Source organism: Notechis scutatus, chromosome 3 (genome assembly GCF_049901735.1).
Source record: "Notechis scutatus isolate UNSWTSFEM ecotype Mainland chromosome 3, rNotScu1.2, whole genome shotgun sequence".
Taxonomy (NCBI): Eukaryota; Metazoa; Chordata; class Lepidosauria; order Squamata; family Elapidae; genus Notechis; species Notechis scutatus.
In genome coordinates this window covers 158,026,778-158,052,655 of record NC_142011.1, presented here as the reverse complement: position 1 = coordinate 158,052,655, position 25,878 = coordinate 158,026,778, and the positions used below count along the sequence as shown (strand labels likewise).

The 25,878-nt window shown below is 37.4% G+C and overlaps 1 protein-coding gene across 1 annotated transcript in view; it reads right to left on the bottom strand.

The window, feature by feature from the left end:
- Nucleotides 1-25,878, bottom strand: part of PIEZO2 (piezo type mechanosensitive ion channel component 2) — a 206,138-nt gene that overhangs the window by 151,757 nt on the left and 28,503 nt on the right. Inside the window, exon 2 of the mRNA XM_087961504.1 lies at nt 567-662. Coding sequence (XP_087817630.1) covers nt 567-662 — 96 coding nt within the window. The remainder of the gene's footprint in view (nt 1-566; nt 663-25,878) is intronic.

The window sequence follows — 25,878 nt, the reverse complement described above, 5'->3', positions numbered from 1 at the left end:
CTATTTCCAGAAGATAATACATATTTACCTCTATGGTAAACCACACACAAACACTGACTGTGTATAGTGCTGTTAGTTTCCAAAGACCTCCCCAAGAAAAACTGTGTAAACTGATCTTAAGATCTTAGCAGGTGTTCTGCTAGCAGATTTGTATGATTCATCTCAGACTGGTAAAGCTAAATGGTAAGAAAAGAATGTCCTAAAAATATTTCAAATATCTTTAGACCCTGAGAGTCATACTTTGTTTAATATAATACATACAACAAACAGGAAGCACAAGTCAGTGAACTATATTTCAATAAACTATGAAGTTCTTACCAGTTTTGAGGAATTGATTGTCAAGTAATAGTTATAAATGCAGGTTTTATTTATTTATTTATTAAATTTCTATGCTGACCATCTCTCGCATAAGGCAACCCTATATACATTATGAAAATATGTACAGTTTTCTCTCTTATTGTGGAATCTTTCTGAGACAGAGTTCAACTTATTTGAAAAAGGTCCTAGGAACAATTTCATTGTAACAGTGATTACATCTATCTTATTGCCAGGAATATGATGCTTACCTTGCATTGTTATTTTTGTAGGTTCAGAAAACAGCGGAATGAGTAAGAGGTAGATGAGGTAGACAAATGAGAGCCCATTGTAGCGGAATGCACATGCTGTAGAGAGAAGAGAGAAACACAGATAAGTATAGGTAACATTAAGGTAATAATTAATTTGGTAGCACACTATCTAGATCTAGGTACTGTATATATAATGCATAGTTGCTACCAAATCTTCATATATAAATGTATGCATTCCTCCTCTCCCTCTCTCTCTCTGTATGTGTGTATGTGTATATAACTAGAGCATAGTAAATAACCTTTGGGACAGTGGTGGTATTCAAAGTTATTTATTACCGGTTCTGTGGGCATGGCTTGGTGGGCATGGTGTGGCTTGGTGGGCGTGGCGTGGCTTGGGCGTGGCAGAGGAAGGATACTGTAAAATCCCCATTCCCTCCCGAGTCCTGGGGGAAGGTTACATCAAAATCCCCATTTCCTCCCCACCCCACTAACCTGCTTTCCAAATCCGTTCTCCTATGCAGGGGAACAAAAGAAGACCCAGCCGATCAGCTAGGACTCGGGAGGCAGAGAATAGATGGGGACGGGGCCAGTTGAAGTGGTATTTGCCAGTTCTCTGAACTACTCAAAATTTCCGCTACCGGTTCTCCAGAACCTGTCAGAACTGGCTGAATACCACTTCTGCTTTGGGAGCTGGTGAGCATATTTGGAATTCTGAAAACGTGTCAGAGCCATTAGTAGAGCATTTGATTCATGTAAAGGTTATCATAGGAAACATGGCCTCTATGAGAATAACCACTACAAGAAGGCAAATTATCAAGGATGCATCCTGTCATTGCTCTACCTCCTGAAGATTCAATCTATCAGCCTAGTCAAACTTTGTCACTGGGCTACAGCCTCCATCTTTTTATTACTTAAGCATCTAATGATTTTTGTAAAAAATTAAAGATTATACTAGGAGCCTGCTAGGTTTAAATTTAAAATATTTCTTAAAGCATTGGTCTCCAAACTTTCTAGCTTGGAAGCCCAGTGCGGGGGTGGGGGGATGGTTCTGTGTGAATGGCAGGCACGCAGAAGAGTACACAGCTCCATTTGTGCATGCCTTCTTTGTAAGCACAAGCGCCTGCCCCTCGCGTGAGTGGAGTTTTGTGAGTATGAGTGCACACCACTCACACAAGTAGAGCATTGCGCATGAGCACAAGCGCCCACCTCTTGTACAGCTGGAGTTGCACGTGTGAGCGCAAGCATCCACCACTTGTGCTACCCAGTTCGAAATGAACCATAGCCCAGTAGAGGGACAAAGCCTGAGGTTTGGGGACCTCGACCTTAAAGAATAAAAGTAGGGTGGCTTTATGATTCAGCCAAAAGATGATTTAGCTCATCTGTTGGTTTTATGACAGACTTCTTGTTTGATTCTAGAAGTCTTCTATACTACTACTTCTAGATTTTTCTTATTTAAAAAACCTGAATAAATAATTGAAATTAATTAATTTAGTTCAATTTCTATAGCCATCTATTTTAGTCAATGACTCTGGGTGGCTTACAATTCAAGAAACATATTACAATTAAGACACCAAAATCATTTTAAAACAATAAACATAATTTAAAAAAATACAAACATATAAAATAAATATACATAGAAGCTGAGATATTTGACCAGTTAACAATAAAGCCAGGAAATGGGGCCCTTGACACATTCACCACCCCAAGCTCAGGAATATAGTCAGGATTTAAGGCCTTACAAAAGGCTAATAGGGTTGGGGCCATTCTAATCTCCAAGGGGAGGACATTTTATAGAGCAGGGCTCATCTTCTAGACCCTGCCACCTGATATTCTTTGGCTGATGGGATCTCCAGCATGCCCATTCAGCTAGATTGAGGTGGACAGGTAGAAACTCTTCGGAAAAGGTGATCCCTCAGGCAGCCCAATCTCAAACCATGTAGGGCTTTAAAGGTGACACCTTGAATTGCACCCAGAAACCAACAAAGCTCATACAGAAGTGATGTTATGTGTGACTTATATCTTGTACCATTTACTACCTGCACAGCCACATTCTGCACTAGTTTGAAATTTCTGAATGCTCTTCAGGACAATCCCAATTATATTACCTATCCAAGAAATTCAGTGAAGTTTTGTGCTGAAGCCACATGTGGAGCAAACAGTTAAATGCCCTTTTGAACAAATATGTTCAAACATTAATACACACATTTTCAAAGATTATTTATATGTGTAAGTTCTTAACCTTGAATATTTTCCTTTCACTGGCTAGAGTATAATGCTTGTTGCTGTAAAGCATACCTAACTAGTGGGTCTGCAATTTTCTAAAACAAGGTTTGATTACATATCTGAGGATCACAACCTGGAGATGAGAAATCAATATTCAAGCATTCAAACCCCTTATTATTCATAAAACATGATTGTGACATTCAAGACTTTTTTTTTTAAGAATTGGTCAAAAATTTTGCAAAGATTCCTAATGCACATTTCTATTTAATAGAAACCTTTATTGTCTAAGAATCAGATAAAAGTTGATGACTTTTATAAAGTATATTAAAAAGATAACCATCTTGAAAGGAACAAAGCTGTTTTAATCCAATCATATTAACAGATAATGAGACTCACCATATTCAATATTTTCACATGAGAAAAATTAAATGCAGGGATGTCAGCTCAGGACTAGAGATTTTTATTTACTTGCCAAAAAAAAGTAATACCATCCAATCACATTTTAAAATATATTAGTAGCTACAACTTTTCTCTGAAATTATTTATGATCAGAAAGTAGAGGTATCAAGCTAAAGCTTTAATAAACTTACTTATCTCTTTCTTCTAATGAACATTTAAAAAATAGAAATAAAAATAAATAATAAAAAAAATAAAAAAATAGAAATTGCTAGCTTTGTAACAAGGAACAACTTGTGTCCCTGCCAAGCATCAAAATTATGGGCCTAAAGGAAGAACCAGAAATTACAGTGTGGTCTTTTAAAATATTATCTAATTATACAGGAGTTATTTTATATGGGCTCCTCTCATACAGCTGGGATTCCATTCCAATTAGACATGGATGGGTGCTATCACATATATTCCTGAAGTAGAATGACTCCTTATCAAAGGGATAGTCAATACTACAAAAGAGTGCACATAATTTGGTCACACTAACATTTGGAATATTTCAATTAGGAGCACACAATTGGAATACTTCCCCATCCCAAACCTTAACAAAAATCCCAGGAGATCTTCAAAGGTTACATTAAAACTTTGTAATTTTTAATATGAGGGAAGGGAAAAATATAATATACAGTATATCCCATGACATAGTATTTATTGAAAGAAGAACAATATGATTTTCATTAACTCAAATGTAGTTCTTGTTCTAGTCATGCCCATATGCTTATCCTGGGGCCATCTAGTTTTGGGGATGGAGTTGCTGGCATAAGTTCAAAGCAACTAAAGCAGTCATCAACCTAAAAAATTGTACCCCTCCAATTTGAATGAATATTTGAGCCAGGCAGAAGCCATTCAAAAAAAGCCACTCCATCTGATAATATTTTCAAAGACATCTTTGTTACAAAAAGAGGTGGCAACTTAGCTTTCTATCTGTTTTAGCCTAAGCAGCCAAGAGAGCCCATTTGTACCTGATCAAATGTCTATTTTCCCATCTCATGGGAACTTGCCTTAAATTGTCCAACCGAAACACAGCGAAAGACCCTGTGTTCTTCTAGGAAACCTTGTAAAAAGCAAGGACTTCTGTTGTATAACTTTAGCTATATATAAGCTAAACTATTCCCCTTGTTCATGAAGACTTTATCCAACAACAGCTGTTGCACAATTTTTATACAGGTAGTCCTCAACTAAGAACTATTTGTTCAGTGTCCATTTGAAATTACAATGGTGCTGAATGAAGGGACTTACGGCCCCTGTCTGAAGTTCTGACCACTGCAATACCCTCCCAATCATGTGATCAAAATTTGGGGACTTGGCAATGTGGCCACCTTTATGACTGGGAGTGCTCCAATTCTTCCCATCATGAGCTGGGAGGCCTCTCTTATCCTATCCCCTTTTCTCCCTCAGGCTTGCCCCACAGACGCCTCTCCTATCCTCCCTATTGCCTTCAATCCCTCTTCCTTTCCCCATTCCATTTGGAAATTGAAAGTTGAAAACATTGACAGGCCATACTGCCCTCCACCATGCTCAGAAGACTCAGCTGGCTAGGCCCAAGGCCTGGCCTTCTCCCTGTCCCACCATGCTTAGAAGACCTCAGCCAGCTGGCCTAATGACATGTGGACCTCCTCCTCACCACTTCGCAGAGGCTTGGCATTCTTGCTGACCTACCATGACCGGGTACACTTATGTTTCTCTTTCGCTGCAATTGCGGACAGACACACCCAACCAATGTGAGACTCAGCTAGAAATCTAGCAAAGGAACTCTTCTTCAAGGCTAAAGATTGTCCTCTAGACTTGCTAGGAACAGGAAGGATTGTTTTCTTTGAGTGAGGCAGTCATGTGGATGTCTTGCTTTAACAACCACAATGACTAACAACCAAAATTCCAAGTTCAATTATGGTCATAGTCTTTGATTACCTGTGCTCCACAACATGTCCAACAGCCTAAACCAGGCATGTTCAACCTTTTGGCTTGCCTGGGCTCCACTGAGTGAAGAGAAATTGTTTTAGGCCACATATAAAATATATAATATAGTTAATATTTTTAAACTGGTGATAGAACCTTATCTTTATTTTTTATTCTAATCTCTTTTCCATACCTACCCCTAATGAGAAAAATATAAATTCTCCTTGTAAAGCAATAAAAGAACTAAATAAGACCTTCTCACTTTTCTTGACTAAAAGACTGTTTTAAATATAGAACCATTATTATTGCTTCATATGTAACCATGATCACAGTAATTTTCTTCCCTAATTTCATCATTGCATTTTAGTTCCCTATCACATAATCACTGACATATTATGTGCCATCAAGTCAGTGTCAACTCTTAGCTACCACATAGATTTTCTCCCTAACAATTTGTCCCTAACCTGGACCCTCAGGTCTTCCAACAGTGCAACCATCTGATAAATGCTGTGAAGAATTTTTCCTGTCCTGGCCACAACTGCCAACACCTCATTGAGCAGCTGCCATGAGTTTAAAAAGACTTCCAGATTGTGTACTGCTCTTGATTGATACTATTCTTGCCTGAATACCCACATCGAATAGACTTTTACAGATTTAACAGATAATCAGAGTTGGAAGGGACTTTGTAGATCATCTAGTCCAACCCCTCGCCCAAGCGGGAGACCCTACACCATTTCTGACAAATGGCAGTCCAATCTCTTCTTGAAAGTCTCAACTGATAGCGCTCCCACAACTTCTGAGGGCAAGCTGTTCCATTGGTTGATTGTTCTCACTGTCAGAAAGTTTCTCCTTATTTCCAGGTTAAATCTCTCCTTGTTCAGTTTCCATCCATTATTCCTTGTCTGGCCTACAGGCGCTTTAGAAAATAGCTTTGACCCCTTCCTCTCTGTGGCAGGCCCTCAAATATTGGAAAACTGCTATCATGTTTCCCCTGGTCCTTCTCTTTACTAGACTAGCCAAGCCCAGTTCCTGCAACTGTTCGTTGTATGTTTTTGCCTCCAGTCCCCTAATCATCCTGGTTGCTCTTCTCTGTACTTTTTCTAGAGTCTCAACATCTTTTTTATAGTGTGGTGACCAAAACTGGATGCAGTATTCTAGATGTGGTCTTACTAAGGCTTGATAGAGTGGTATTAGTACTTCCCTTGATCTTGATTGTATCCCTCTGTTAATACAATTTAGGATTGCATTAGCTTTTTTGGCTGCTGCTGCACACTGCTGGCTCATATTTAGTTGGTTGTCCACTAAGACTCCAAGATCCCTCTCACAGTTACTGCTATTGAGCCTGGTTTCACCCAGTCTATATGTGTACTTTTGTTTTTTCTTGCCTAAGTGTGGGACTTTACTTTTCTCTACATTGAATTTCATTTTGTTAGATATGGCCCAGTGTTCTAGTCTGTCAAGATCCATCTGGATCTTGAGCCTATCTTCTTGAGTGTTAGCTATTCCTGCCAGCTTTGTATCATCTGCAAATTTGGTAAGTTCCCCTTCTATTCCCTCATCTAAGTTGTTAATGAAGATATTGAAGAGTACTGGGCCTAAGACGGAACCTTGTGGCACCCCACTGCTTACTTTCCTCCATGTAGACTTAGACCCATTAAGGACTACTCGTTGAGTACGGTTTGCCAGCTAGTTGCGAGTCCATCTAGTGGTGTTGCTATCTTTTCCACTTTTTTCTAGCTTACTAAGAAGTAGATTGTGATCTACTTTGTCAAATGCCTTGCTGAAATCTAAATATATTATGTCCACAGTATTTTGCTGGTCTACTAATTTAATCACTGTGTTGAAGAATGAAATAAGATTGGTTTGGCATGATCTGTTTTTAACAAACCCGTGCGGACTGCTAGTTATTACTTTACTTGTTTCTAGATGTTGCCAGATCTGTTTTTTTATTATCTTTTCCAGTATCTTCCCGGGTATTGAAGTTAGGCTGATTGGTCTACAGTTTCCTGGGTCTGGTTTTTTTTCCTTTTTTGAAGATGGGAAGATGGGACTTAGTAGGATAGTTCCTCTTTATTTTAATCCAGTCTCCAGGCACTGGAACAGAATCGCAACTGCCTTACTTGGCTAGCCTGGAATCAAAAGATATATTTAGTCATAATTAGTGTGGTGAGACCACACCCAAATCAAGTGGATGACCTCACTCAGGGGTTTCATGTAGTTATTGAGTAGGAGGGGGGAGAGGGTAGGACACTAGAGCACCCCACAGAGGAAGAACCTTGGGAATAATTTTCCCCACCAATCCAAAACTACAGTATCATACCAATTAATGTTAAATACCCAATTAAAACCATCCCTAGAGGGGAAAAAACAGAAGTATTCTACAATGATGCCCCCTAGTCTATAGAGCCAACTCACGATACTGTGATTGACAACATCAAAAGTCACTGAGACATCAAAGATAGATGTGTCTCCAGGAGCTCTTTGGTAAACTAAGGTGTACCCCAGGATACACAGGGAGAATCTACAGAGAGGCAATACAGTCCAAAGTCCCACAACTTTTTCAGACAGAAATTAAGGCCTCAGCTGGACCACCCACCAAATCCTTAGGAAAAACACCATGCTCTCTTTGGGCCTTTAAGGGATCATTAACTACGTGAAGGTGGGACGGCTATTAAACAATTCCTATCTTTCTTTTGGGAGAGAGTGTGACATCATAGAGCCAGAAGGCAACCAGAGAGTGATCTGCCAAAAGCAATGGATTCATAACAATGACCTCCATTGCAAGATCACATCTTAACTATCCCAAGACAAAAAGTAGATCCCTCATTTTCCTCCCATCTTTCCCAGCATTAGAGCCTTTTCCAGAAAACTAGGTCATCACCTAAAGTGTCCAAAGCAACATCATTTGAACACGGTCATTTGTGCCTCAAGTGAGAACTCTGGGTTCATGTATTTAATAATCAAAATTTTGCTTTCTTGGCTGTCCACAGGATTTTCAGGAGTGTTATCCAAAACAAAAACTTAAAAGCTTCAATACTCTTCCTGTCCTGCTTCTTCAAAGTCAAACTTTCATTTCCATACATTTTCACAGGGACTAGCACTTATACTATTCTGATCTTTGTAAGTATAGACACATACGGCATCTGAACATCTTTTCCAAGGAATACATGACTACTCTACTAAATCAGTCTGGTCTTCTTTACATATATTAGTCCCATTTTTTCACTGTGCTCCTTGACTCAGCAATACTATGTATTTTCAGCTATCAGAGTATTGTATCTTCATAATTCAGGTTATTGATCTTCCTTGTTCCGATTATAAAACCACACTCATTTTCTTCCAATTTTGATTCCCTTAATATACAATATATGCAGCATATAGATTGAATAAACAATAAGGAGGGAATATACAGCCTTGTCTCACTCATTTTCCAACCTCGGCCAGTCAATTTCATCATATTCTGTGCTGTAGCAGTAAATCTTGCTAGCATATTCTATCAATTTCAAATTGAACTTAATCGTAAAACTCATCAACAATCTCTGGTTGTGGTTGCAGCATAAACGTCTATGATCATCGTATTAAAGGGCTGTTCACAAAATCTAATTGCCATTATTTGGACACTGACTGCATTGTGATCAAATATTATTTTTACTATACCCTTCATAATTTTTATAATGTCCAATACCAATCCTTCTTTGTTTTCTATATTCTGAGTGAAAGTATCCAATCCTAGTTCATCTCAAATTTACTGATGTCTAAGGTGTCAATTTGTAGTTGTTCCATCTTTCACCATGTTTAGTTTTCCTATGTTCATGCATCTTACATTCCATGTTCCCTCTGTAATTCAGCTTTTACAGCTACAGCTGTCTTTTTCCTTCATGACAACATCAAGAACTACGTGTCTTAAAGGCTTTCATCTAGACATTAATACTCCCAAAAAATCCCCAGGTTTCATCTTCTTTGGGAACATTCTGAGTACTCTATATCATCGATTTATATTTTCTATCAATGAGGTTTTTTCCATAAAAATATAGGAATGATTTACCATTGCCTTCTCTTGCACAATCTAAATTGATGCTTTTGTCTGTATTAAAATGACCACCTGCCTCCAGCAACTTCCAATATCACTGTTGCCCAGCACAGGTGCCTGTTTGCTTTAGTTTGGCGGCTGGTATGATCTTCACATCTTGGGTGACCCTTCTGTAAATATATGGTCTTGGCATACATTCCCAATATTCTGTGTTCACCTAACCCAGGAACACTTCTCACATAATAAAGTAGCACAGAGGATTTGGGGACACACTTTTCATGCTAAATGACAATTCTTCTCCCTGATTAAAATTTAATAAAATAAATCCCAACTCTTTCTACTTACAAAAAAAAAAAAGACTAAATGCACAGGAATAGAATGGGGTAATACTTGGCTTGGCGATAACATATATAACAGATCTTGAAATAGAAATTAGTTACAAACTGAATATGAGTCAGCAGTATGATGAAACTTGAAAACTGGAGTCAAGAAAACTTGGGGGCAAACGACAGCACTCTTCAAATATTTATTTATTTATTTTTATTTGTCAATTGCTTATAAGATAATAGGTATAAGTAAAAACATAGTTATGAATTACATGGATACATATAAGAAAAATAAAAAATATATAAAAGAAACAATAGGACAGGGACGATAGGTGCGCTTATGCACACCCCCTACAGACCTTTTAGGAAAGGGGTGAGGTCAATAGTAGACAGTCTAAGGTTAAAGTTTTTGGGGTTTGGGGAAGAAACCACAGAGTCAGGTACAGTATTCCAGACATTGACCACTCTGTTGCTGAAGTCGTATTTCCTGCAATCAAGTTTGGTGCGATTAACCTTGAATTTGTATCTATTGTTTGCTCTAGTGTTGTTATGGTTGAAGCTGAAGTATTTGAAAGGATGTGTCACACAGAAGGCTAAGAACTGTTTGCCATCATCCCAAAGAGCAGAATAGGGAATCATGGATTTAAACTACAAAGGCAGGCTCCATTTGAATTCTAGGAAAACTTCCTATACACTGAAGACAATTGCTCAATTGCTCACCCTTTGCTAAATGTATTCAAGTCAACTATCTATGCAGGGTGCTTTAACTGAGTGCTACATTGGGTAGGAGTCTCTTTCAACTGTTATGGTATTTCAGTTATTGACACAAAACCTTTCTTCATCTTTTCTCTTATTTATCCACTTTCCCACTGCTTCCTAAAATGTTTTAAAATTTTTGAATTGGAGAAAAAGATATAAAGATAAATTATACATTCACAGACAGAGGGGGGAACTATATGGCTCTAGAAAGACATCTGTATTGTTCCTTATATATTTATTTGATTTTTGTTATTGAGTCATTTGGTTACTTCTGAATTTTTGTGACCTAAGAATTTTTTTTTGGCCAAGATTATACGTTATAATTGCTTGAGTTCTTGGGAACTTAAACATATATACTTTAAATCATCTGAATGATTTCTGTCAAATGTGTTTGTAGACTTAATCACAAAAACTACCATTACCTGTAACTGGCTATTGATAAAATCTAGAATGTGGGTCTAAATAGCTGGAATGGTTTAATATGGTTTAATACTTTCTAGTTTCTAATTTATCCATGCAGCTTCGAGTTTATCCATGCAGCTTCTAAGACAAATGATGTAGTGAAATATCCACACAGAATAGTTAAATGGAGGGAATTTATTGGGGGTAGGGGAGTGGAACGCTTTTTTAATATTTATTCTGCCTTTCTGTTTCTATAGAAGTTTCCTCACACACAAAGTCCCAACACCTCTTGAAAGATGTCAGGCTTCAATGTAGAGAAAAGTAAAGTCCCACACTTAGGCAAAAAAAACAAAAGGACACATATAGACTGGGTGAAAACAGGCTCAATAGCAGTAACTGAGAGGGATCTTGGAGTCTTAGTGGACAACCAGCTAAATATGAGCCAGCAGTGTGCAGCAGCAGCCAAAAAAGCTAATGCAATCCTAAATTGTATTAACAGAGGGATACAATCAAGATCAAGGGAAGTACTAATACCACTCTATAAAGCCTTAGTAAGACCACACCTAGAGTACTGAATCCAGTTTTGGTCACCACACTATAAAAAAGATGTTGAGACTCTAGAAAAAGTACAGAGAAGAGCAACCAGGATAATTAGGGGACTGGAGACTAAAACATATGAAGAACGGTTACAGGAACTGGGCATGGCTAGTCTAGTAAAGAGAAGGACAGGGGAGACATGATAGCAGTCTTCCAATATTTGAGCGGCTGCCATAGAGAGGAAGAGGACAAGCTCTTTTCCAAAGCATCTGAAGGCCAGACAAGGAATAATGGATGGAAAGGAGAGATTTAACCTGGAAATAAGGAGAAACTTTCTAACAGTGAGAACAATCAACCAATGGAACAGCTTGCCCTCAGAAGTTGTGGAAGCGCCATTACTTGAGACTTTCAAGAAGAGATTGGACTGTCAGAAATGGTGTAGGGTCTCCTGCTTGGGCAGGAGGTTGGATTAGATGACCAATAAGGTCCCTTCCAACTCTGATTATCTGTTATCTGAGCCTGATTCGGTCTACTACACCGCAGGGAGCAAATCTATTGCCAAGCTGTTTGTGTACTCTGCCAAAATAATAAGTGTTCAGGTAATCCACAACTTACAATCAGTTGCTTAGTGATCATTCAAGCTTATGATGGACCCAGAAAAAAGGAACTTATGACCCGGATTCAAAGTTCCAACAGCTGCCCTAATTCTCAGTCAAGTGATCAGATTTTCTGCGATTGGCAACTGGCCTGAGTTTTTGACTGTTTGCAGCATCCCATGGTCATATGATTGAAATGTTGGACTTTTTTGCCAGAAACCATAGTGGTGCAGCCTGTAGTTCGATCCCAATGGGGTTCGAGGTTGATTCAGCTTTCCATCCTTCTGAGATAATAAAATGAGGACCCAGATTGTTGTGGGCAATATGCTGACATTGTAAACCACTCAGAGAGTGCTGTAAAGCGCTATGGAATGGTATGTAAGTCTAAGGGCTATTGCTATTTACTTCTAGTTTCCTGCAAAAGATGTCCATTGCAGACAATGGGTTCATTTAACAGCCATCTAAAAAAAAAAAAGTAAAATCAGTTAAGTGATGACTCCGTTAATGAGTGGCATAACGTACAACTGTAATTCCAGGCTCAATTACAGTCATAAATCAAGGACTATCTGTAATACATTTTGAATTTACTTATGCATAGCCTAGAAGACACTTTTGTGGTGGAATCTGGCACTGAGTTAGGGGAGAGAAAAGTAAACAAAAACACCAGTCTTGAATCACTGTTATGCTCCCGAAGTCTTCATAGCATTTATCAGATAGTTATGCAGAGCATACTTTAGTCTGGCAAAATGTTTATGAAGATTCCCAGTCATCCAGGTCATGATTGTCCCAAAGGGGCTTTCAAAAGGCAACTGGATTTTCTTAGGTTTTTTTTTTCCTTGAAAATGTTTCACTTCTCATCCAAGAAGCTTCTTCAGTTCAGTTCAATCTGCCAAGATTCTGTCTATTTAGGTGAGTAGCAATAAGGATGTTGCTTTGAGCATTTACATGTGTCACTCTTGATTTCCCATGGTTGACAATTTCCCATGCCTGACAACATCCTATAAATCCCCAGAGTAACTACAGTGCATGCTTTTTTTCTTTTAATAACTCTGTAGTCCCTTAATTTGGGATAGTCAGGTTGCTGGGTGGAATTGAGCATTTTACTGGCCAGATGTCCTTCCTGATGCCTACGTGGAGTTTGCAGCAGGCATTTTTTTTTCTTTGTGACCTGAGAGAGAAACATCATCTATTACTTAGGATTTAGCTCTCAACCTTCCAGGTTGGAGGAGAGTGTCTTCATGACTAGGCCACCATGCCACTCCAATGCAATTAAATATCAAGGTATTAAAATAATATATGGGAGTAGGTAGAAAGAGGGAATAGGATGAAACAAAGTCATGAACCTAGAATTATGTATAAAAATCAATGAAGTCAAATTAATGTAGTTAATTCATTTAGTTTTCCTAAAACTTCAGTTTGTACAGTATTTATGTAATTTCTTATAGTGAACAGAGCCTGAGAAAGAGCAAAATGATGCACATCTTTGAACTTTCTGATATTGAGGTATGAATTCATCCATGAAAAATAAAAGAATGTTCCTTTCTCAAGATGATCGTATCCAATAACAAAATAATACCATCCCTGGTGCTAACACTCCAGCTATACAAGCAAATATTGTTCTGCGGATACTCATATTTATGTTATGAAAGGACTCCAATTGCTAAGATTAATTTGGGGTGTTTAGTCAAGAAATGTTCATTCTCAATTTAGCACTCTGGTGCAAAATCTCAGAAACTCTAGGTGGCAGTATTTAACTATATCAGGATATACGGGCTTGTCTCAGAAAAATGAAGTTGGCTCATTGCTTGCTATTTTAGAAAAGATTTCCATCTCTAAAAATTGTTACGAACTTCATATAGCGCACAAGTTATTGAATTTTCCAACTGAGTTGTGATTACCTCCAACTTAGACAGCTTTAAAAAATAAGATGGCTCTGCCATGATGACTATCTAGGTTCACAGGCTAGATGCCAATTGCTAGAGAGCAGCAGCAACAGAAGTTTTATTCTTTGGCTGCCTTGCTTATGGATTTCCAATAGACACGTGATTGGTTCTGGTGTGAAACAGAATCCAGAGCTATCCTGGACTTCAGTATAATCCAACAGTAAAGTTCTTATAAACAGAAGTAAGAAAGAATTTTCAACATGGAATAGTATATATTTATAATGAAATCTATAGATACTTTTACATTTACTATTAAAACTGTTTGGTAAACTCAGATGAATGAAAAATGCCAGTGAGGTATTTGGGGCAAGTATAACTCAACTTGAATTCATAAAACTGAATAACCAGGTTATGCACAGTACATTAAAGCTAGCTTCTGGGCGTCGGCAGCAGTATAAATCAGACTCCTCAGTGCCAAGATAAATGTACAGATATACAGATTTATACATTTACAGGTATCAGCCAATCCTGAACTTGTGACATTTTCAGTTTTCTGAACTTGCTTAGTGCACCACTTCCATTGGTTTATTCAAATTCCCAATTCTAAAACTGGCTTTTGAGCAGAATTTTTCAACACAGTTCAACACAGTTCACACTAATAATTTACATTTAAATGTTAAATCAGGGAAAAAATCCTGAGACTTTAAAATATTCTTCTACTAATGTACTCCATTAATCTATGAGAAATTCAGAGATGCAATAACTGTAGATTATTTTAATTGTAATTGTAATTATAAGGCAGTAATTGTAGGCAAGAAAGTTAAATTTATATTTATTATATTAAATTATTTTAATTTATGTGTAATCTCACTAATACCCAGAGATGCAATATTTATGCCATTTTTCCCGTTCTGTTCAATCATTCCGATTCTCAGAAACTGCCCTGGCATATAGTTTACTTGACAAGATTTTTCATTAGTGGTCTGCAATTGCCTCTTTCCTAGGACTGAGAGTAAGTAACTAGCTCAAGATCACCCAGCTGGTTTTGTGTTTACAGCAGAACTAAAACTCATAGTCTCTGGGTTTCTAGCCTGATGCCTTAACCACTACACCAAATTGGCTCTCCATTTATGTCAGGTGTTAAATAATCTTACTGTAAAACAATGAAAATGCATACAAAAGAGAGAAGAATGTGAAGAAATCATTTTCTATTTCTTGTTATTGGAATTAATATGGCTCAGATGTTAACTTAGTTTATATTTTGAAACTATTGTTGATTGATGGTTTTTTTTTTTTTTTTTTTTTTTTTTTTTTTTTTTTTTTTTTTTTTTTTTTTTTTTTTTTTTTTTTTTTTTTAATGACAAATAGATATCAATGATGCTAAACTGCAGCTCTTAATATATTATCAAACACCATTGTAAAAAAGAAAACCCTCATATGAAACTTAACATTAGGGCCTATAACTCACAACACAACCTGAGGTCCTCACATAATAATTGCATTTGCATGTAACTATAAAGTATAATTTGTGAACATTTTTGCTTATTGTTTGTAATCTACAATTAAATAAGGTTCCTTTGAAAGAGTTCTCTACTTTTTTTCTGTATTATTTTTCTCTGATAATTTGCTATGTTTCAAAACAAACTGTCAAATTATCACTCAACTAAAATATTTATGAGACAATTTATATTTGCAACTCACAAGTAAAATAACAGAATATAATTGCAGTACATGAGTGTAATTGATTCAGGGCACAAGAGAAATACTACAACAATAGCTCAATAACGCCTATTAATCATAAAAACCAATAATAAATAAAGCAGTAAAAGTTATTACAAATGATAGCAGTTCTTGGTTAATTAATTTCCACTAAGCAGACTTTCTCTCAAAACATTTGCCTTTTAATAATATTAAAAAATAAAAAGGAAAAATTTCAAACGTTTTCTTTGCTTAATTGTTAATGTAAGTCACTCAAAATGAACTATTAAAAAACAGGAACCATATCTAGAACCTAAAATACACAAACAAAACAAACTCCCATTACTTCTGCAAGTCAATTCCAAACTCATTTCTCCAACATTAAGTTATAGAAATGCAAAGAATACTTAGGAGAATATTGAATTGGTTTGTTTGTTGAATTATAGTTCGTATGTTCACTCTGCACTTGTCTCTTCCAAACACATAGCAAAATTTGAGTTCCTGATGTCTGAGTCAAAAAGAAGCAATCATGAAAAATATCATTTCAACTTGGATAAAAAAAAGAAATAAAGCCAATGAAAACAAGATCAGCTTTACTACTGTTCTAATGATGTTCACATGGAAGCTTGAGTGTATTTACAAGTATTATGCCAACAAAGTTTACTGAATAGTGGAAACTGTAATGAGAAGAGTCAATGGCCATAGCAACCACAAAGCAAAACATATCTGCTGTACAGATAGTCCTTGACGTATGACCACAATTAAGCCCTTAATTTATGTTGCTAACTGAGGCTTTTGTTAAGTGAGTTGTGCTCCATTTTATGACTTTTCTTGCCAAAGCTGTTAAGTGAATCACTGCAGTTAAGTTAGTCACATGGTTAAGTGAATGTGGCTTCCCCATTGACTTTGCTTGTCAAAAGATCACAAAAGGTGATCACATGACCCTGGGATGCAGCAAAGGTCATCAATATGAACCAGTCGCCAAGCACCTGAATTTTGATCACATGATCATGGGGAAGCTGCAAAGGTTGTAACGATGAAAAATGGTCATGCGTCACATTTTTCAGTGCCATTGTACTTTTGAATATTCACTAAACAAACTATTGTAAGTCAAGGAGTATCTGTACCTAAATCAAGGTATTTCCATTAGAAAACACTGGTTTTACGTCTTTTGTTTTCTTTTTCTTAATAACAGCACAGACATGTACACGCATACTACAATAATTTGATACTGCCAGCATGATTATTTTTATATAAAGCTAAAATGTGTTTTTCTAAATAGTTGACTCCTCCTCAAAAATAAATTAGCCACCCTCAATAAAGCCATTAGAAGCCAGTTCACCAAATACAATGAGAGAATTAGGTATGTTTTGTCTCTCTGATCAATTCCTACTCTACAGGACAATCATCCTTCACCCAACTTATACAATGTGTTAGTGAACTGCTCAGCTGACCCCCTAATAAAAAATTACCCACACCCCACTGAACAAATTCCAACTCCTAACAATTTTCAACAAATTGTACTCCCTGCTAGAGAGGTAGATACAGTGTACAGTGTCTCCCTCACTGGTGCTAGGCAGTATGTCTCTATTCGCCCTTTACTCTCTCACTGCGCATCAGCAATTGAAGATATCTGCTGCAAACTCCATGTAGGCATCAGGAAGGACATCTGGCCAGTAAATGCTCAACTCCATCCAGCAACCCGACTATCCCAAATAAAGGGACTACAAGGTTGTAAAAAGAAAATAAATTGCCCTGTAGTTACTTTGGGGATTTATAGGATGTTGTCAGGCATGGGAAATTGTCAAGCATGGGAAATCAAGAGTGATATGTGTAAATGTTCAAAGCAACATCCTTATTGCTACTCACCTAAATAGACAGAATCTTGGCAGACTGAAATGAACTGAATAAGCTTCTTGGATGAGAAGCAAAACATTTTCAAGGGAAAAAAAACTAAGAAAAACCAGTTGCCTTTTGAAAAACCACTTTGGGACAGCTATAACCTGGATGACTGGGAATCTTCATAAACATTTTGCCAAACTAAAGCATACTCTGCATAACTATCTGATAAATGCTGTGAAGAATTAGAGAGTATAACAATGGTTCAAGACTGGTGTTTTTGTTTACTTTTCTCTCCCCTAACTCAGTGCCAGATTCCACCACAAATATGTCCGCTAGGCTTTGTGTAGGTAAATTCAAAATGTTTACAAGTAATCCTTGATTAATGACTGTAATTGAGCCTGGAATTACAGTTGTACGTCATGCCACTCGTTAAGGGAGTCATCACATGACTGACCTGATTTTACTATTTTGTTTGCAATGGTTGTTAAATGGACCCATTGTCTGCAATGGACATCTTTTGCAGGAAACTAGAAATAAATAGCAATAGCACTAAGACTTACATACTGCTCCATAGTGCTTTACAGCCCTAAGTGCTTTACAGAATCAGCATATTGCCCCCAACAATCTGGGTCCTCATTTTATTGATCTCAGAAGGATGGAAAGCTGAATCAACCTTGAGCCAGTCAGAATCAAACTCCTGACAGGGACCAGAGTTAGCCTGCAATTCTGCTTCTAATCACTGTACCACCATGGAGAGTAGCATCAGGCTACTCTCACTCCCCTCCATTCTCACACAAGGGGCCAGTACACTGCAGATTAAGAGCAACCCCTCCCTTTAGGCATTTGCACAATGCCACAAGCAGGCACATCCAAGGCATAGGGAGAATAGGAACCATATCCCACATCCCCAAACCCTGCAACAGTGGACCACTAGTAGGTCTGACTCCCTTCTCCCCAAATGTCTCATAGTCCACTTCCCAAGCACCTCTGTAGATGCTTACAAGTGCCATTCTAAGTCCCACAAAACACCACTTTCCCTGGCTCAAGCACCACTCTCCCAGTCTTCTTCATTATTGGTGGTGACCTGAAAGATGACTCATATACTCCAGATCCAGCAGTTGCCACTGCCACTCCAAATCCAGTTTGTGGTCCCTGGATGCGGGTGCCTTATTTTGTTGCTCTCCAGTTCCACTTCAGAACCACTGTTGCATCTAGTCCAGGAGTGGGATTCTACCAGTTGTCACCTATTCGTTAGAACCGGTTGTTAACATTCTAAGCAGTTCGGAGATCGGTTATTAGAAGAAATCACTGGCCTAATCCTGTAAGGAAGGCAGGAAGGAAATATTCTGGTGTTGCTTACAGAAACTGCCTCTCCGTTAACCCTTATTATATTCTTGGCAGGACTAGACTTCCTGTCTCAGGAACTTCTCTGGAGTTTTCTTTCCCTCTTTTGCTTGTGTGGAGTGACCATTTAAAGTTACAATGGCACTGAAAAAAGTGACTTATTACCATTTTTTACACTTACAACTGTTGCAGCATCCCCACAGTCATGAGAGGCCAGGCGAGGAGATGCGTGCCTCGATGTGAGTGATATTGAGTTGACCACGCCCAGCCAATAACATGACCACCAAGCCATGTCCACCAACTTAGCCATGCCCACAGAAGCAGTTATTAAAAAAATTGAATCCCACCCCTGATCCAGTCCCTCAGATCTGCTTAGCAAGTAAGTTCAATAATGGTGTCAGTAAGAATCACCAAGAATCACTGTTGCTGATCCTGCTCCAGCCACACAGACAGCATCGTTTGGCACACTTCATCCCACAACAGTATAATTGGTGCCACCCATTGCTCAACTCCACTCTGCATTCACACTTTTCTCCCATCTGTCCAGTCAGTGTCTTGACTATCTACAGACTGTGCAATTGCCTTGCCACACTGATGATTCTCCAACACCTCTAAATTGCATCTCTCCGTCTTTAACACCCACGTGTAAACTAAGCCACCAAACAAATTTGTCTTTTTAATTTTACCATATCCTTATGTCAGATTCACACCATACTCACTACTCTCCCTAATGTCACCTTTAAAAAAATGAATTGTATCCTGTCCTTTTCTCCACTTTAACTGAAGGATTGCTGCATATGATCAGGTTCACTTGACCAGGCTGATAACTGGTGCAATACGGTTAATCACTTACATCCTAGGCACCCATTATAAATTGTGAAATTCACCAGTTTTTGTGTCCAATCCAATATTTGCCAGTTCAATTCTTATTGATTCGAAACACATTAATTTCCTATCTATTATCCATCAGACAACTGATATTTACTGTGTTAGCAAATGGATAGTTTTTTACCCACTTATTATCAGAATATGGGTATTCTGCTTTGCGCCAAAACATTCTTATTTTGCAAGGTAGCTTTTTTGAATTGTTTAAAGCTATTTAAAAGGATTCTAAGAGCATGCTGCACTATTAACATTTAGTCAAAGAATATTGACAGAAAGGTCATAGAAAATAGCAGTTTCTAGGGTTCTATTTTTATTCTCTTGGATATAAATGCCAATTGCCACAGCATTCTATTTAATAGTCTTCAGGCCTACAAAAGAAACCAAACCATTGTTGTATGGTTCCATTATTGTTGCTGAATTAGCTATTCTGCTACTAAGCAGCACAGATAAATAAATATATGTATATATGTTGAGCTGGTACTTGATCAAGTACATTGATTTCCAATCACTTTACCCTTATCCAAACACATTCCTTGTTCATAGGACAGAATAAAAACCATGTGCTTTTTAAGTGTGTTTTTTTTTAATGTGAAAAGCACATTATCAAGTCTATAAATAGAGAAAAATCAATTTTGTCATTTCAATATTTCCAGGAATGTGCTGTAAGAACAATCCTTTCTAAAGTCATAAATTCTGGGACAGTAATTTTGGAAACATTAATAGATAAGACAGGGGCTGCAATCTTATCAGCAGTTATTTGGCAATCTCATTAGACTGTTGTGAAATATTAGTATTCAAGTTACAGTCTTTTCTTTCAAACTAAGGGTCTTTTTCTTTTTTTACAGAAGCAAACTAAAAATTATAACCTACTGCCAAATTATATTTTAACCATAATGAGCAAATTCTTCTTTTACATATAGGAAGTGCAGAAGTTAACTGGAACTATGCCATGAAGGGAAGAGGGCTTTAGTGCTTTTCCCCTGATGTGGATCATGTCAGATTTGAAAAGAAAGCAATCTCTCTGTGGAAGTGATGGGATATCCTCTCCCCCCATGAAAATTTTATGTACTCTGTGGACTCCAGAAGCAGAAAGAGATTAAATCTATGCCTCTATACCAAACTCTCATGCAGATGGTGTCACATTACTTTGGGCCCAATTAGTAATTAGAATAGTTTATTAAAGTCAGTATCAGCATCCAACATGCCAATACCCAAGAAAATTAAACACTAAGCAAGGTCCAAACATTTTAGAACTCAGTTTAAATACATTAACCAACACAGAATGTTCTTTTAATGAACCAGTCCAAGGCAAAATGAAGAATGCTCTTATTTGTTTTGAACAAAAAAATAAAGCAACTTATTTTAGTTCCCTTTTGCTTCATTGCATTTGCAGTTGCCTTAATACACATATATTTAAAACAAGAATGGCAATCCTCTATGTGCCTATGAGATAAATATTAACTAATGTATTTTGGGCTCCTAAATCATACTAGGAAGTGCTACTATACCAGGGATAATGTTGCTACTGGGATTATAGTCTTCCTCCCCACCAACAGCTTTCCCTCACCCATGAATTTTGGGGTACAGAATATAATTTTTTAGAAAAACATCACATAGACAAAATTATCTGTCTTGTGACTCCTAACATTTTTTAATCTGCAGAAAGACCCAGTCTCATTATGTACGGGTAGTCCTAAACATACAACTAGCCACTTAGGAATCATTCAAAGTCATGACCGATCCCACCCACCCCAAAGCTACTTATGACTCAACTTCAAAGTTTCTAATGTTGGTATTATTATTACCAGCAAACCTACCCGGACCTAGACAACAAATACCTGGATCACTTTCTATGAATCTCTACCGTAATTCTGCCTACCACTGAGATGAATTTGCATCTCTTATAGAAACTTCAAGCACTTCAAGTATGTTATATAGTACTAATTCTAGGGTATTGTATTAAAATAGACTAGGTCCCGTTCCTCTTGTAGATCTATGACAACTCGATGCGGCCAGTTTGACACAGCCAGTTCACTGCTGCCAGCTTGCTATTGCCAAGTAGCCACAGGACAATTCACATGGCCAACTTGCTATGGGGACAACTCACATGGGTGGGCAGAGGGAGAGCTGGACAGGGGGGAAAGTGGATGGGCAGAGTGTAGAATGGTGGTGGCAGCCAGGGTCATCGTATTTTCACACACACTTGGCCACCATAATGCTGTGCCAAGCTCCAGGCTGAAGAGGCCAAGGATATAGCAGGAACTGGGTATGTGTGAAAATGGGATGCCCCTGGACACCACCATCTCTCCGCCATCTGCCCTGTCTACTGCCCTTACTGTCCCCTGCCTCTTTAGCCCAGAGATCAGCAACAATGGTAGTGAGTATGAAAATGGGAAGACTACGTCTACCTCCCTACTCTATGCTCTGCCCATCTGCTTGCCCACACACCCAGCTCTCCCTCCATGAAGCAAGTTGTCCCTGCAGCGACATTCTGTCCTCCTGTTGGTACTGGATAACTCTAAAACCGCCATTGACAATTGCATAGTCCAAAAGGAATTTTTTTCCAACATCTTCTAAAAATCAAGAGCTGGCTCACAGAACGAAGAGAAGTATTGGACCCATTAATTAAGAATAAATATGAAACTTTGTTTGTTGTGGAAAAAACATTTTCGACTGAAAAGATTTTACAAAAATATAACTATCACATATCTGCCTTTAAGCTTAAATATGTAACAGTTTAACTCTACTATAGTGCTTTCAATCAATCCTTATTTACTTACAGGGTCTATATGCTGCATTAATCAACTGACTTCTCAATCTATAATTTGGATTAAATACATCCTAATCAAAAACTAAAATAAATAGCATGCATTATAAAACCACATATATAATCTGGGAGTCAATATTCTAAAACATACTGTAATTAAAAATAACTAGTCACTCAGGGGCATAGTCATAGCAACTCTGTTTTCAAGGTTTATTGAAATAGTCATGTCTTTTATAGGCTTTCTGAAAGCCAGAAGAAAAGGGGCTATCCAAATGTCTACTATTCCAAAGGATGGGGCAGTGATTGAAAAGACATATTTGAGTGGACTCTGTAGGAAACAAACTGTGATCAAAAGAACACATAAACAGCCCAGAGTCCTAGGTCTAACGAAGTAGGCAGATGGTACTGAAGAAGGAAATCTTGCAAATATTTACTGCTATTCATAAAGAACAGTGTGAATACTATTCTATTTTTAAATTTTAATTAATGAAATTTCTCAAACAAAAATAAGACTAATTGCATCAAATATTGTGCATTGCATTCTATCTTGCCTTCTCTCAGAGAATGCAAGATTTTTTTTAATATTTCAACCATAAAAACCTGTGAGGTACAATGGGCTATGAAAGAGACCAGCCCAAATCATCTAGGAAATGCCTTGGTTAAGTGGATTCCAACTTTAATTTCCCTAAGCTAGATCTAGCACTCTAGCTACTATACTACGCAGGTAGTATAAAAACTTAAACCAGATTAATAATAACAGCTATATATTCAAATACAGAGTCATCAGGATGTGAACTATTTCATCCTGGACTAATTATTCATGTCTGTGGAATATACACAATATATGGCTATAGGGAGAGGAAGGCATTTATATCATTGCTTATTGGAAAAAAATAAAAAATAAAAAACATTAAAGAAAATACAACTGACTCCAGTCAAATGGCAATCTTACCACATACCTTCAGTACCTTGGGATGGTACCAAATAGGTCTAGGTTTCAAGCTTCTAGCTGTGAAGGTGAAAGGCCTCATATGCTCTTGCAGAATAACAAAAAGGCATTTTAATGTACCACAATCAACTCTTTCTACCATTTCCCTGTTTTCTGCACTCCTTTTTAAATAGATTTTCCTTTGGCTAAAAAGAACCCTATTTGTTCAAGAATAAATACATTCAGCATAAAAACAGCAGGAAAGCAAAACACACAATGGATATTACAGAGCAAATAAGCACTGAGGTGAAATAAGAGACACAAAATATAGATTACAACTAACAACATCCTGACAGCTAGATCGACAATCCCATTCCCCAAGGCTTTTATACTGAGACAAGACACAGAAAATGTACATAGAAAATGTACACTAGAAAAACAAATAAGTCTTTCATCAGCAGAAAAGACAACCTGAGTTATTCGAGACTTTTGACTATTCTTTGACTGCTTTACATCTACTGTAAGTTCTAAAAGAAAAAATATGGTCTGACATGGATTCAGAGACGGAAATGTCAGCATGTCATTTTGATGGATGTGGTAAATTCTATCAGTCAATCAATAATGTTTCAGTGGCAACTACTGAAATCTAGAAATCATATGCCCTAAATAATTTATCATTGGTTTAGCTGATCTATCCTAAATGATGGTTCAGTAAACTACATCAAAAGAAACAGCCTAACCTCTTAATGGAATTTAAGCAATTTTCACTGAATTACTACAGCCAACAACATAGTACAGGGATTTTGTGAGGAAGATTCCAGATACAGCAATGCGAATCTATATACTATATATAAAAAGAAATACCACTCATGCATCACCACAAAATCTCCAGAACTGTGAAGCCTACAAACTTGAAATTTGGCACGTATGTTCCTCTTGGCTTCTAGGTTCACTAAGAAAGGATTTTTTAAAATCACAACCAGAGCATTAGTATTTCATATATTATTATTAACACGCTCTGATGCTAAGGAGTTCTACTCCCCCTTCCCATCTGAAAAGAAATCTCTTCCAAATGCAAAACACAAGCAGAGGAGAGGAGTTTCAGTTTTAGTTTCACAGCAGCAACCAGCTTTAGTATGGAACAGTTGAGCTAAGCCACACCCAGGCTCCTTGCTGTCTCCATCTTGCTCACACAGCAAATACTGTTTCAGTTTCCAAACAGCCCTCAACTCTCTCACACTGAAAGGAGGCTAGCTAGGTGAATACCGATGGATGCTGGTAGGCAGAGGCAGAATTTCCCCCCCTTATTTTCCTCCCCAAAAACTAAGCCCGATCACATAGTTTCATAGCACAGGTATCCAGCTAGTAACAGAATATTGGAATAAAGAATTGGAAGGAACCTTGGAGGTCTTCTAGTTTAATCCTCTGCTCAGGCAGGAAACCCTATACCATTTCAGACAAATAGTTGTCCAATCTCTTCTTAAAAACCTCCAGCATTGGAGCACTCACAACTTCTGAAGGGAAGTTCTGTCATCTAGGTTGGGTCTCTCCTAGATTAGTCTGTATCCATTGCTTCTTGTCCTGCCTTCAGGTGCTTTGGAGAATAGAAATACAATACAACCGCAGTATGGTCTAGCATAACTACAAAACACTGAGTAAGATCACATGATTGAAAGATGCATGGTAAAGCCTAGGATCAGTCTGGATTCCGTGGGTGAAATCACTCAGTGTAGAAAGTTCTTGGACGGATTACATAATAAAATGGATACAACTTTCCCCATGTTAACTCAATAAAAAAAAAGTTTACTGCATATTTGGTGATATGATCCATTGCCCCAGAGGGATATAATAACACATCCTACCATATGAAAGCATTCACAATAGTCTCACAGTAAATCATTACATATTAAAATCATAATTCAAAATTCCTAATGCATGGAATCATCATCTCTAAGAAATGTTTTCTTTGCTTGCCCTTGTCCTCTAACTCTCCAGGACAGTTTCCTCAACATGGTGCTCTCCAAAAATGGTGGGTTTACATATTTCAAATTTCCAGGTAAGGAAATCAAGGAATTGTAGTTGAATCATGCCTACCAAAAACAAAACGAAGTGAGGATGGTCCAATCAGTAACCCTTCAGTGAATATTAATAATTTAGTGATTTGATACTGAGAACTTTTTAAAGATCTTAAACCGTAGAAGGTATTGTCTTCGGGCTACTAAAAGGAGAATGCTATACTCTCCATAAACAGAATCTCTGTAATCAGAAAACAAATGCATGTTCAGATAAATACAAAACATATCAGACATTACTACAGAAAATACATTGAAGGGCTCTAGAAGTCAGAGACTATTACTTGAGTAATTGTTCAATTGTACAGAGAAAACCCCAGATGAAGAGCATAATAAAAAGCAAGCATAATTTAGAAGTAACTAAGCAAACATTAACATGTTAATGAATTGCCACTTTGTTGTCACATTTTAATTTGATCATGGTAAGATTTATTACAGTAAACATCTATAACTGTAAAATATGTGACTCATGGTCAAGAATATATGCTATAGCTCAGCTTTGTAAAATCAGATGTAGCCTTTTCATTTTGTACATTGTTTTATGAGAATTTATTATGTACATAAAAGTATTATTTTAATTACCAAGAATCAAATATACCAAATGCAATCCAAACAAGATAAAGCAGCTCTGTAGAACTACAGTGACAACCATCTGCATTTATGAAATTCACACCATA